Here is a 14,959-nt window from a genome sequence, read left to right as displayed (position 1 = left end):
CCACCCCTCTGGGTGGTCACAGAACACCGAACTGATCTCCCTGTGCTATGCAGCTGCTTCCCACTAGCTATCTATTTTATGTTTGGTAGTGTATATATGTCCATGCCACTCTCTCACTTCGTCCCAGCTTACCCTTCCCCCTCACTGTGTCCTCAAGTCCATTCTCTACGTCTGTGTCTTTATTCCTGTCCTGCCCCTTGGTTCTTCAGAACCATTTTTTTTTTTTTTAGATTCCATATATATGTGTTAGCATATGGTATTTGTTTTTCTCTTTCTGACTTACTTCACTCTGTATGACAGACTCTAGGTCCATCCACCTCACTACAAATAACTCAATTTCGTTTCTTTTTATGGCTGAGTAATATTCCATTGTGTATATGTGCCATATCTTCTTTATCCATTCATCTGTCTATGGACACTGAGGTTGCTTCCATGTCCTGGCTATTGTAAATAGAGCTGCAATGAACATTGTGGTACATGACTCTTTTTGAATTATGGTATTTTCGATCAGAGATTGGTTGAATCCACGGATGCAGAACCCGTGGATACAGAGGGCTGACAGAATTTTTGACACATCTGATACAGAATGAAAGGGTATCAAGGTACATCTTAAGTTCAATATAAGGGCTTGCCTACAGCCTTAGCACAAAATTGTGGGTGATGATTTTTAAGTGGGCAAATATCTTTTATCATCTCTGTCAACTTTAATGGAGTAGGGTGTAAGGAGAGAAGATCCAGCAGCTACGTGACTGCACTTACACTGAAAACTGCACTGGGAAATGCATTCACTTTCCTGCCTTTGCACATGCTGTTCCCTCTGTCTACAATGCCCTTCCCCACCTCTTTGCCCAACAAACTTGAACTTAAACTTGCCTCTAAAGCCCTAGATCAAGATCTTCTGTGACTCTTTTAAGCTCTTCGCATCTCTCTCCTCCCAGGTAGAATGGTCCTATTCCTAGCCTCTGTGCACATCTCCATCACTGTATCATTATCAGCTCTTGTCTGCTTCATCCAACCAACAGAGCCTTGGAAGTGCTGGAGCTCTGACTTATTTATGTTCCTCGTCCCTAGCCATGTATTACTTGTTAATGATAAATGAAATGCAATCCAGTAACCTCCAGAAGTGGCCTGACTCAGGTGTTGAGGAAACAAGAAAAGGCCCAGACATCTAGGAAGGTAAGAAAATAATGAGGTTAAGAAATGAAGGGTTTTCAGGTAAGAAACAGCTGAGGTAAGAACAGGGGCCGGCACTCAGGTAAGCAGAGAAAGAAAGACGTTTAGTCTGGTTTACAGAGAAGAGACTTCTTGAATATGGGAACAAAGCAGAGGGAGAAATACTGACTGGCCTGAAAGAAGAATGGAGATTACTCGAGGCATTGCAGGCTCTGAATGGATTGATTCAGATCCAGGAACTCAGTGACAATCGCCTCAAAGAGAAACAGAGCTGGATTCTGGATCTACTGCTCTGTTGCCTCAACATAGTTTGTATTCTTGGATATTTCACTAGAATCAAAGTCTGAGCTGCAAGGGGCTATAGAAACGATCTAGGCCTGTCCTTTTATGTCACTGCCTGAGGCTGGGAGAGGCAGCCTTGAATCCAGCCCAGGAGAGAGTCTTGAGCTCAGCTTGAGCAGGTGGACATGTCAAGGGGCTCCAGGAAGAGGGATCTATTCTGAAGACTGTGACCCCAAGAAAGATCTCTGGCCGCAAGGGATGGCTGCAAGGGCTCAGAGCCTCGTTTCCTTAGGACACAAACCAAAAAAGGCATTCAAAGAATCAGGTAGTTGGTCAAAAACAAGTCTGATAAACAAACCCAGCTTTTCTTCTCTATCAACACAGTATTTCCTCTCTGTAACGGGTTAACAAACAGAGGAGTTTGCTGGAGAAAGCATAATGAGCTTTTAGTTCTACCCTGCGACTGTGGGAGAAGTGTTAACAGAAGGCAGGGAAACACAGGCCGTAAAGCTGCATTTTTGTTTGCCTGAACTGTATGCAGATTGGATAATGACAAACATCTTATCTACCTCTTTATCCGTCTCTCGCATCTTGTTTACCTTGTCCATATATGGCATTTCCTGCGATTCTGGCAACTTTGTTACGGGTCAATAGAGCGCACTAGTTGCCCAGAACACACCTAGGGGACTTTGTCTCTTTGAGAAGTCCCTCCCTTGAAATCGCGTTGTCTAGACGCTCTTTACTAAAAGTAAATAAACTGGGATTGCACGCCTATTCGTGCGAAGTGCTTGGTGTAGTAACAGGCCACGGTTTCCTGTAAGCCCCCCTTCAACAGCTCTCAGGAGCTCGGAACCTTGAGTGAGAGACCTGGAAAATCGATTCCGTTCTCTGAACCTCAACGTCCGCATCGGCAAACCGGTTCCCTTCGAGAATGTGGCGAAGACCGAAGGCGACCACGCGCTGGCCCAGCCGTCCCGCCCGCCTAGGTGTGTGCCCGGCGCTCGCTCCCAGCCCCGCGGCTCTGCACAGCGCGCCGGGTTCCGCGGGCCTCCGAAGCGCTCGGCCCCAGCCCCCGATCTCCTCCTCCCGCCTCCCGGTCCGACGGGTGCAGGGAACCCGGCCACCGGCTCCGGACCCCTCGCGCCCTGGGCTGAGCGGGCGACGCAGCCGCGCGGCGCGCCCCGCCCAGCCATCCCCGCGGGCGCGCGCACGCAGGCAGGCGTGGGGCTGCACGACCCGGGCGCGCGCAGGGCCGGGCCGGCACGACGGCGGGAGCGCGCGCGGCTCCGGGAGGCGGTGGCGGCGGCGGAAGCGGCGAGGGCGGCGGGCGTCCGGCTCTGAGGTGGTGGCGGCGGCGGCGGCGGCTCCGGACTGGGCTCGGCTGGGAGCGAGCGAGGGTCGGGGGCGCCGGGTCGAGCGCCGATCCCCCGGCTCGACCATCCGCCAGCCGCCCAGACGCCTGGGCCGCGGAGTTTGTGTCCCGGCTCGGACCCCGGCGCCCAGCCCGGAGCCGTAACCTTGAGGCGGCGGCGGCGGGGCCGGGCCGGGCCGGGCCGGGGGGCGGCAGCGCTGGATCCGCGGCTGCCCGATCGTTGGCGGGAGATGTCGAACCCCGGCACGCGCAGGAACGGCTCCAGCATCAAGATCCGTCTGACAGGTACGGCCGGCGGGAGGCCCCCGCCGACACCCGGCGCCCACTCGCACCCCGCACGGCCCCTCAGCAGCCCCGGAATTTCCCGCAGGGCGCCCTGGGGAAGTGGCCCTCCCCCACGCCGGCCGTTGTCCCAGGACCTGGTCGCCCCCCTCGGCGAGTGCCCCTCGCTGCTCCCTCCCGGCCCCGCCCCCTCGCTTCTCCCCGGCCCCGCCCCCTCGCTTCTCACCCCCATCCGCCCTCTCGCTTCCCTCCTTTCCCCCCCACCTGCCCCCTCGCTTCTCCCCTCCTGGTCCCCCTCCGTTTCACCCTCTCCATCCTTCTCGCTCCCCTCCCTGTCCCCCCCCACCCAGGCCTCTCGCTTCCCCCCTCCTGGCCCCGCCCCCTCACTTCTCCCCTCCTGGACCCCCTCCGTCTCCCTCCCCTCCATCCTCCTCGCTCCCTTCCTTCTCCCTCTAGCCCCTCGCTTCTCCTCTCCTGGCCCCGCCCCCCGCTTCTCAACCCCTTCCTCCCCCTGGATTTCTTCCCTCTCCCCTCACCTGCCCCCTCTCTTTTCCCTCTCGGTCCCGCCCCTCGCTTCTCGCCACCTTCCCATCCTCTGGCTCTTCCCTATCTCTCCCCCCACCTGCCCCCTCGCTTCTCCCCTCCCGGCCTTGCCTCTCGCTTCTCCCTCCAGGTCTCCCCCCACCCACCCACTGACTTCTCACCCCCTCCCTCATCCGTTCTCTTGCTTTCCCCACCCCCCACTTGCCCCCTTGCTTCTCCCCTCCGGGCCCCGCCCCTTTCTTCTCTTCAGCCCCGCCCCCTCACTTTCCCCTAAACTCCGCCCCTCATTTTCTACCTAGTCCCGCCCCCGCTTATCTCCCAGCCCCGCCCCCTTGCTTCTGTCTGGCGGCCTCCACCCTTTCCTTCAGCCTCGAATTCCTGAATCCTATCTCGTAGCTTGTCCCGGTCCTGTTCTCACTTCCCCCCTGGTCCAGACCTCTTCAGTCTAGTCCACTTCCTTTCTCTCTCAGGCCAGGCCACTACCTACTCTTGACTGTGCTTCTTCAGTTCTTTCCTTTACCGTCACCCCTCTCCCACCCGCCAGCATCCTTGAAAAACCTGCCCCCCCCCGCCCGCACCCCACGCACTCTCTGGAGGCTTTGGCAGCTGCACTAACGCAGACTCCTTGATTCACTCTCATTGAGTCTTCAATGAAATGCCCGTGTCTCCTAGGTGGCTCATAGTGCAACCTTCAAGGGTGAGCGCGAAGCTCTGCTCTGGGCCTGCGACGTGGTGGTTCGGGTGTGTGTAGCTGCCAGCGGTGTCTGTCGGCTTGCCCCTCGCTAGCGGGCTCCAGAGATCCTGGACCAGTCTGCACCCTCATCTGCTCTTTCTCGCTCTCCCCACTCCTGCGGGTCTGCTGCCCCGTCTTCCGGTTTAAATTCACACCTGAGGCCAGATTGTAGTGTTACAAATACGGTTCTGCTGGGGGACTTTCCAAACGTGAATATTTCCCGCTCTGGAAAGGAAATAAAAAGTTCTGGCTAATCCCTGTTGGGGATTTTCCCCTGGATTTTTCTGTTCAGTGACTGGTCTGATGATGACTTCAAAGTCAGTCTGGTCAGATTCTTTGAAAAAGAGAATGATCATTTTGGACACTTTATGGCAAATGCATGGCCCTCAGTTATCGGTGAAATCCCTTAAAACAGCAATGGGTGATTTTTTTTTTTCAAACGAAAATTTCCTCTGAGAGTTCTTAGTTGTTGCATGATCCATTTTTTGTTTCAAGGAAAGGGAGATAGTTTTTTTTTGTATAAAGATGTCAGATCAGGTTATGACCAGATAATACAATCAGATCAGATAATGATTTGCACCCAAACCCAGACCCTGGTTTTGTAAGTAACAAGTATATCCCAGGGATCTTTGTTTCTGGAGAAACCTAATTCTTTATTCCAGGGCTGGTAGGAAACTCTCACTCCCTATGTAGATACAGTATATACATTCTTATTTTAATGGTTACATAAAAGCCACGTTTTTGACTTTGTAATGCTTGTAAAACTTTAATTACTGACAACTTTCATTTGGTTCTCATTTACAGTGTAATCTATAATTGACATCAGATTGGTTTCAGTTTTCTTGTTAAAAGCAGAAGTAACTGATTTTGTGAGTTGGGGTAGAAATGTGATTAATGCTTTAGAAGGGCTAGGTTTTAATTACAACGTTTGTGTCAGGTGTATTTATATATTAATCAAGCCTAGTTGGCAGGTCTGGATGTGAGCCTTTTCCTCCTGGAGTGGAGGTTTTGCCCTTCCAAATTATTTTTGGACTCAGAAATTTAGATGTCATAGATGCAGAAATGCTTTAAAGAGTTTTTGGATGGTGTTTGCTATCGCAGGATCAGGTGATGAGTGTTCTTTCCAGAACGCCTTTTCCCTTTCCCCCAGCTGATGTAATTCATGATCTGAGGGGTTTTGTGAGTGTGGTCCTCCCTGCAGCGAGGTTGAGAATTTAGCATTGATTGCAGACACACTTGATGCCAGTTGTCTGATGAACATTAATTTACGTGGAAACGTCAGAACTAGATATTTTGTTGGCGGTAGAACAGGTTTTGGCTTCATCTTTGAGCTTGTCGGGGGAGTTTGAAATCTCTGCACTTCTGGCATCTTGGGAAGCCATCTTTCAAGAGGTGTGTACTTTTGTTACAGGTTTCAGAGTTTATTTCCCTGTGTGATATTTGAAAAAATGATTTTTTAAAACGAGGGCTGTTCTAACCAGTCAGCGAATACCACACAGGGCACAGTTCAATGGAAAGTATGAAGACATTGGATTATAAAAGAGTATTTAGAACTTTGGTGTCCACAGTTGTATTAGGTGGTTGGTGGGTTTAGAATTAGGAGACTTGATTCTGGTAAGATCAGCCATTAACTGCATGATATAGAACAAATTAACCTTTCTGGGTTCTCAGTTTCCTAATATATAAAATGAAATTTCAACTCCATTATAACGTTCTTTCCTTCTCGAGGATATGTCAATTTGTCTGCCTATTTATTCCAAATTACCGTTTGCTTATGCTTGCTTTTGTTAAGTCTCAGTCCTGATATTCAGAATTTGTGTTAAAACACAGCCCTCCTGTTTGATTTATGTCAAGCATTACTTTTGTGTATTGGTTACATTTATGATTTCTTTTTTTCCCCTTCCTCTGGAACCCTTTTTGTTTTTGAAAACTATTGGGTCGTATGTTGCACTGCTTTGGAAAGCTGGCCTAAACTAGTAGAAGAATGTGTGAGTCTTTATATTGAAATGACTATGATTTTAATGAATGTCTTTGTGGTATTTTAACAGGAAAATCATTTTTAAATGGTTTCAGTAGGTTTGGAGCATAATATGTACAAAATCAAGTGATCTTGGTTGAAGAGCATTATCTTGCAGACATTGTAGAGTCCCCTGGCAAATCAAACACTTTGGAAACATTTTTATTTTAAATTCAAGCAGGATTTGCAAAAACTTTGTTCTTACATGGTACGCAAATGAATCCCAGATACGTTATTTAGGCCACTTTGGTAAAAGAATGGAATTTTGAGCTCAGGGTTCCACAGTGCTCTTCAAACAAATTAAATTTTATTCCAATGTTAACCAGTTAGTTGGAATACCAAATGCCTAAACTTTTTCTTTGGTGCTTTTATGCCTTGAAATACTCTCAGATCTCCTTGTGTTTTTATGTTTTTTGGAGTGTGACTGTATATCGGGACGGGAGAAAAATTCTAGTTCCAAGTAGAGAAGGGGAAACCTTCTTGATAGCCTATGGAAATGGAAACTATTTTTAGAGTTATAGCACATGTAATGTAAGGCTGACTTTTTTTTGGCATCCAGATGATGCAGCTTGGAGAGAAGTAGTTTGTAGTCATAGCTGTTTCTGACATTAATTGATCAATCACAGGTGACCTAATTGATTTGAAACAGGTTTTTCTTAAGAAAGATGAAGAAATCTGTGCAGATGTTGCCTGTGTCAATTTGTACCTGACTTATGTAAGGCGGGCAGAACTCTTGTTTTAACAACTGGAACTGTGATAAGAAGAAATAAGTCATCACTGTTTACCCAACATTCACCCTCCACCTGAGTTTGCCTAACATTTTCCTTAGAGTCTGCCTCAAGCTCATGAAGGTGCAGTCAAGGTACTTCTTTGAGCCGAATCATCTAAGGCTGTGGGATGGGCTAGATCAAATGCTACTGCAAAACTTATACTGCAGTTATACTTTAAAAGCAATAACCCTCTGCCAAGTACACGTTCTGGTATTGATTTTTTGGGGAAAATATTTATTTGGCTGCTTGGGGTTTTAGTGGCAGCACACGTGGAATCGAGCACAGAGTCTTAACCACTGGACCACCAGGGAAGTCCCTCTCATGTTGATTTTGTGATTTGGTCACATCTGTGCTGTCTTAAGAAAAACCTTCCCCCTCCCCCCCGCCCCCCCCCCCGCCCTCAAATCCATTAAAAAATGGATTTGACCCACCTAACTGGCTTGATAAATGAACTATTTCGTATGCTCTATCTCTCTGTATTTTTATAGTAGTTGTGACTTATCAAACTAGCATTTTTTATTTCAATCCTATTTCTTTGTCAGTTCAAAAACTCCTATTTTTGCAAACATGAAAGTTGTGTCTGAACTTCAGGTTTTTTCTTCTCTTCTGCAGACTTTCCTTTTCTGTTTGGTCATATTGGCCGGTTCTAATGTGGAACATTGGGTGACGGGGAGGGTCCTGGGGCCTGAGTCACTTGTGAAGAAGTATTTCCTCCTGAATTAAAAAAAAGAAAGACTGACCCATAATATTTCAACATCAGCTCACTGATCCAGTTCACTAGCCTGGCTGCTCGGTAACGTGTTTGTGGGCACTGGTTAAAAGTTAAAATAGCTGAATCGTGCATTTTATTGAGTACTCAGAGCAAAAAGGAAGTTCAAAAAACCTTCTGAAATGGATGAAATAATTTGGTGTCTGTGCCATGCTCTGATTTTCTGGGTGAGAAACCCTAACTTTTAGGGTTCTCACTTAAATCAAATTTTTGTTATTTCAAAACCATTTCAGTGGCTAAATGTTTTTAAACAAAGAGTTAGTAAAAAATACATGGGTTTGTTATGTTTGTTTTTTGTTTTTTTTGTCACTGAACAACTCAAATGACTAGTTTGCTTGCTGTTTTGTAAGTGAATTTTATTGAGAGAAAGCCCCTAACTTAAACTGGCTAGTTGTCCGCCGCATCTAGCTACCCAAAGTCCCTAAGGCCATTCTAGTTGAGAGCTGTCGAGCTCTCTCGAAAAAAAACCAAAAGCTCATAACCCTGTGAATCAGACATATCTTCTTTTTAAAATGTTAGAATTCCTGTTGTGTCTACAGATGAAATCGAATCCATTTAGATACTTAAACTAAGTGAAATGTTGTTTCCATATTTCTAGATTAAAGGGAAAAAAATCCTCTTATTGTCTTAAAACAAGGCTTAAATAATGTACAATCAGTGCGTCTGGTGATGGCCCCACTCTGTAATTCCAGCTGTGTTCACCTCCATTGCAGCTGAAAGGAATTCTAATTGGCTGAGGAATGTCGGCAGCATCATGTATCACGGAGAACGGACCTATTATGCTGGCTGCTGGGTGATGCATTTCAGATGTTTTAGGCTCCTGAGTCCAACTTGGAGGTTGCTTACAGGGAGTCTGGAAGAGAATGTTGTGAAGCTGTAGCGGGGGTGAGGGGGTTGTAGAAGGCAGCCTGCTTTCTTCTTTGTACATTGGGCATCTGCTCAATTCTCTAAAGGCCTTGGTGCTTTCTTGTGGCTTAACCACCGGATTGGGACTCAGAAGGTCTGATTTTATTTCTAACTCCCAAAAGCGCCACAGTGAAGAAAGGGGGTGGGTGGAGTTATAACCTATTTGTGACTCAGTCTTCCTATCTGTAATGGGAGGTACCTGCCTTTTTATATCAGGCGAGGACTTGATACGGATTAAATATTTTGATGAGTAGTTTTGAATTATTTCTAGAGTAGACAGTGTAAATCCAAAGTCATAGATTCCTGTTATTTCTTACTCCTAAATAATCATGTAAGTGCTAAAGCTAGTGATGTATTTGACACTGAAGAAAATCAATGGAATCTATTGATAAACATGGAAAAATAATACTCAAGAATGAACTGTTAAATTCTCTATGCATTCAGAAAGTTCCTTAGAGAAGTAGTGTCACGAGCCAAAGCCAGCATCATTTTTAATTGTGAAACCTTGGAAGCATTCCCATTAAAATCAGGAGCAACACAGGGATATACACTGTTACAATTGTTATGAACTAGAGATAGACATCAAAAAGCAAAATTCCTATTATTTGCAAGCAGTATGATTTTATATCTTTTAAAATCCAAAAGCAGCAGCTGAAAAACAGTTATAAACCATAAAAAAACTTTAGTAGTTGGATAGAAAATTTCTCCATGGAAAAATAAAATGGATAAAAATCGATAGCCAAAGACAAACTAGGAAAAACAATTTGTAATCTATATATTATGAAAGTCAAGCTTGTTTAATAAGTAAAGAGCTTTCACAATCAATTAGAAAAAGGCCAATAACCTATTTGGCAAAGGATGTGGACAATTCACAGAAAAGAATGAAAATGGATTTCAAGCATGTGAAAAGACACTCAGCCCTATTCACTCCAAACAAAATACCAGTTAAAACTAAGGGTGAGGGACTTCCCTGGTGGCGCAGTGGTTAAGAATCCACCTGCCAGTGAAGGGGACACAGGTTCGAGCCCTGGTCCGGGAAGATCCCACATGCCGCGGAGCAACTAAGCCCGTGCACCTAGAGCCCGTGCTCCGCAACAAGAGAAGCTACCGCAATGAGAAGCCCCTGCACCGCAACTAGAGAAAAGCCTGCGTGCAGCAGCGAAGACCCAACACAGCCAAAAAAACCCCAAACAAACAAGAAACAAAAAACTAAGGGTGAAACAGTTTGTCATCTAGCAGATTGGCAGAGACTAGAGTTTGAAAATATGTCATGATGACAAAGGTGTGGAAAAGCAGAAACTTTTACACTGTTGGTTGAGAATATAAATTGGCACAATATAGTAAGAAGGGCGGTCTGGTATCAGATAATAAATGTATACATCTTTTGATCTGACAATTCTGCCCTTAGGAATTTTTCTTACAGATATAGTCACACATTTATATAAAGGCTTATGTGCAAAGTCATTGTAGCACTGTTTGAAATTGTAAAAGACTGAAAACAAATATGCGTTAATAGAGAACTAGTTAAATCAATTATGGTATATCCCCAGGGAGGCGTAGCTGTTTAAAAGAATAAGATAGTGCTTTGTATTCTGATATGGAATATTCTCCAAGGTATGTCATTGAGTGGGGGAAAAGCATGATTCAGAAGAGTGGAAATTGTACATACTATTTGAGTAATAAAACAAAATAAAGATAAAAGGGAAATTTATAGATCTATCTGCATAGATATTACTGGAAGGATTCTGTCGAAATATTGATTGTGATTTCCTCTGGGGAGGAAAACTGGGGTTGAGGGTCCAGATGAGAGAGAGAGACTTGGTTTTATTGTATTCCTTTTACTATTTCATCTCCCCTCCTGCCCCCTTTCTCCCCCCCACCCCTTGAGCATGTATTGCTTTTCAACAATTAAAAATGTTAAAAACAAACAAAAAAAGAATCTACAACTCTTAAGAAGAAAAGAGTTTCTTAGAGCAACTAGTAGATTAATTGCTGATTGTAATTGTTTTCAAATATAGGTGTTCTGAAAATGCAAATTGTGCCAACTGTATTTTAAAGGGCTAAAATAGCATCTAAGGGTATATATCCATGTTTATATGTATTTCCTCACTAGAGAGTAAAATACATTGCATACATTGCAGGTCTGAACAGACATTTTCCCAGAGAATATGTTCATTCTGATACTGAGAATACTCCCCCAAAACAAATGCCCTTGTTCTAGCATATTAAAAACTTATTCCAGCCTGAATGATCCTTTCCAGATTCAGGAATCTAATCCTACTTAGACCTACTTTTTATAGAGAGCCTCTTGAAAGACTGGGGTCTTGATTCTGAATAATAGTGCTGGTTTATATCATTTATTTGGAATGTCACTTGGGGTTATCTCCGACCTGTTTTTGTAAAATAACCTCCTCCCTAAAGTGGGGTAAAAATGTTAACTTGCATAAGCCAGCAATAATAATTTGGTATATTTCCCAAGTATTTATAATCAATAGGTTTATTTTGAACTTTTAAAAAGGCCTGTTTGTTAATTTTAGTGGTGCCTAAAAAAGAAATATTGATATCTGACTCTGTAGAAGTAGACAAAGTTACAGCCACATGTAATTTGTTGCCTTTTTATTCTCTTAGATCTTTGGGATCTAAATCTTAGTTTTACTGTATTGTATTTCTACATATATTACCTACAAATCATAGGTCTGATGATTGCTTGATGGGTGTCCGTACGTATGAGTAGTAGTAATGCCTTATATTGTACGGTGTTTCATAGTTTCCAGAGAGTTCTCATAAACATTTCCTCACCTGAGACAAGATACAAGCCAGACTCAAAAAATTTTTGTTTTTTTTTTTTGGTTTGTTGTTTTTTAAATGTGTTTTTGTTTCTAGGTTAAAAAAATAGCATGCAATTTGTTTTAGTCTTTAAAAACACATTTTACAGGAGAGAAAGGATAGTTTCTCTTGTCCTAAATGGATAATCATTTCACGGGCCGATACAAAAATTCTCAGAAGCACGCTTAATCCAACTATAATAAATTCGTATGCTTTACAATAATCAATACTCATGTGCAGAAGGCCTGCATGTACTTATGGGATGTTGATTTAACTCTTGTTAGTCTTTCCTGAGGATAATCCACACTCACAAAATTAGACAAGTTTTTTTTGGGGGTGCGGTAAGGTAGCATTTTTTTCTCCACAATTATTTGAGGTTGGAAACATGACATTTTTCTTCTCCCCCAAACATGCCTAGTAGACTAAGCTTAACGTGTCCAAAACAGTCTTCTTGATCCCCTCTCCCCAGAAACCTTTCTCTCTAACAGTCATCCCCACTTCATTAAATCTACCCAGTTGCCCAAACCAAAAAACGACCCTTGTTGTCATTCTTCATATCTAATTTATCCTCGGGTCCTCTCATTTCTGTCACCACAGTTTATCTGGAATGTGTCTCCTCTGGAATGTGTCTCCCCTTCCTGTCCATTGCCCTCATCCTAGTTCCAGCTGCCACCATCATCAACTCTTGCTTGGACAGCTGCTGCTTGCCCTTTTTTATTCCAGTGTTACTTGTAACCAAAACCATCCAGCTGCAGTATTAGTTATTTCTCTATTTCAACGATCTTAACTAATTTATGATAAAAGTCCTTGCTTGGGGAAATCCTCAAGTGGAGACGGAAAGAGACTGGCTGACATTGCCCTTGCTCCCGGCCAGTGTGGCTCTTTCACTCCTGCTTCTATGTTCACTGCCTCCGGCTTCAGCTCCAGGAGCCTTGGTGAGGATGTCCAGTTGTCTCTGTCAGGGTTACATGGAGCTTCTCTTGGTCTGATGATTGAGGGATGGCCAGTGACAAGTTGAATTGTGTACAACGGTGGAGCGGGATCAGGAAACCCGATTGAAGACTACGATTTGAAAGAGAGAAGAATGTGAAACATATAGTCTCTGTGGTCCAGAGCACACGTTACATTCTCCTGTACAAGAAAAGCACATTGGCTGCCTCTGGATAACTCACAGTTTGATCACCCCCCACAGTCATTCCCCAGGTGCTCTGACCCTAGTCTGGCCCATCGTTGTGATGTCTTCAACCATTCGGCTGTTCAGACCAAAAACTTCGGTGTCCTCCTTGGTTTTCTTCTCTCTCATCCTCTAGAAGTTGTCAGCTCTGCCTCATGTACCATCTCCTGCATCTTTCTACTTCTCTCCATCTTCACTTTTACCGCCCTAGTCCGAGGCATTGTCACCTCTCGTTGGATGCTTGCAATAGTCTTCCAAATGGTCTCCCTGCTTCTGTATATTGAAATATCATATACATACAGAAAAAGGCAGTGTACGGTTTGTTGATATTTTATAAGCTGAACACACTTGTGTAACTATATCTTAGATCAGCGGTTCTCAACTGCGGAGTAATTTGGTCCACCAAGGGACTTTTGGCAATGCCTAGAGACATTTTTGGTCATTACTACTTTGTGGGTGTTACTAGCACATAGTGGATAAAGGCCAGGAATGCTGCCAAACATCCTACAATGCACCAAACAGACCCCCACAGCAAAGAATGATCCAGTCCAAAATGTCAGTAGTGCTGGAGAAACTCTGATCTAGATCAAGAAATAGAATATTCCAGTATCTGGAATACCCACAAGCTACCGTCCCAGTTTCTACCCCCCACCCCCAAAGATAACCACTGTCGTGGTGTAACAGCCTGCTTTTGAACTTCACGTCAATGGTACCATACGGTAGGCATTCTTTTGTGACTGACCTCTTCAACGTTACATTTGTGAAATTCACCCGTATTGTTGTGTGGTTGTACATTATTCATCCTTCTTGCGGTAGAGTGTTACATTATGTCAAACTAAATATAATCGATCCCTTTACCAGTTGACGGGCAATTGGGTAATTTCTAGTTTTGGCTGTTATGAATAGTGCTGCTATAAACATCTGAGTGTGTGTCTTCTGGCGAGAATATATATGCATTTCTGTTAGGTGTATACTTAAGAACGGATTTGCTGGGTCCTATGGAGTAGGCATATGTTCAACTTTAACAAAACTGCCAAACGGTTTTCCAAAGTGGTTGTACCAATTTACATTCCCACGGGCAGTGTGTGAGAGTTCCACTTGCTCCATATTGTTGCCAATCTTGGTGTTTTCTTTTTTCTTTTAACCCTTTTGGTGAGTGCAGCATAATATCACATTGTGATTCTGCTTCTGCTTTCACTTTTCTCCAATCCATATCTTAAATGGAAGCCTAAGACATCTTTTCTTTTTAACTTTTTTTTCTTTTTTCTTTCTTTTTTTTTTTAGGTAAGGTAGAGCTTTGGTGTAAGCATCATAAGCTAAGGTTTTTTCCTCTCCCAAGAAACAATTTTCACACCCTTCTAGGCAATATTATCCTGTTGAGAATGAATGACCTACCCTAGTGTGTGTCAGAATCATCTGTGAGTTGTTAAATTTCAGATTGCTAGGGCCACCCTCAGCCACTAGCAAATATATGTTTATATTTAAAAATCTAGGTCTGTATTTGGATGTAATGTGAAAAAGGTAAAAAATTTTTTAGTCAGAAACCTTAAAAACTTGTTTCTATGAATAATTTCTAATTTATTACGTAGGTAATGTTTTGTCTACATACCAGGTTTCGTTCCTGAGATCTCCTGTGTAGGTTCAGACTTGTTTTCTTTGCAAATAACTAGTACTGTATTAAAATAATATTAACAGAGAATCGTATAGACTTATATATTACAAACCTAAATTCAATATTTTTGGTCCAAAAAGAAATAGATGCACACTCTTCACACAATTGCCACGTGAGTTCTATCTATTTAATCTTTTATTATAATAAACGCATTTGTTCTCCCTAAAGCCCCAAATAAAGTGACTTGCATTTTGTGAGTCAAATATTATGAGTATTATCTTAGGATTTGTTTAAATGTGATTTGGTCATGCTTTTAGCTTTCTTATTTATTTACTTACCTAAATTGAGGTATAATTGCCATATAACACTGTATCGATTTCAGGCGTACAATATAATGATTTGATATTTGTAGACACTGTGAAATGATCACCACGGTAAGTCTAGTTAACACCCATCACCTTACGCAGTTACAAAAAAATTTTTTTGATGAGAACTTTTAA

At 43.7% G+C, this 14,959-nt stretch overlaps 1 protein-coding gene across 4 annotated transcripts in view; it reads left to right on the top strand.

Moving 5' to 3' along the window:
* Window positions 1–2,732: 2,732 nt before the first annotated feature.
* The window catches only part of SMURF1 (SMAD specific E3 ubiquitin protein ligase 1), a 104,329-nt gene continuing 92,102 nt past the window's right edge, over window positions 2,733–14,959 (top strand). For all 4 annotated transcript variants that reach the window (XM_057528518.1, XM_057528519.1, XM_057528517.1 and 1 more), the window contains exon 1: window positions 2,733–3,112. In XM_057528518.1, the coding sequence (XP_057384501.1) occupies window positions 3,058–3,112 (55 nt within the window). In that variant the 5' untranslated portion in view covers window positions 2,733–3,057. The remainder of the gene's footprint in view (window positions 3,113–14,959) is intronic.

The sequence above is a fragment of the Balaenoptera acutorostrata genome, chromosome 15 (genome assembly GCF_949987535.1).
Source record: "Balaenoptera acutorostrata chromosome 15, mBalAcu1.1, whole genome shotgun sequence".
In the NCBI taxonomy this organism is placed as follows: domain Eukaryota; kingdom Metazoa; phylum Chordata; class Mammalia; order Artiodactyla; family Balaenopteridae; genus Balaenoptera; species Balaenoptera acutorostrata.
This window is presented reverse-complemented; position numbering and strand designations above follow the sequence as displayed.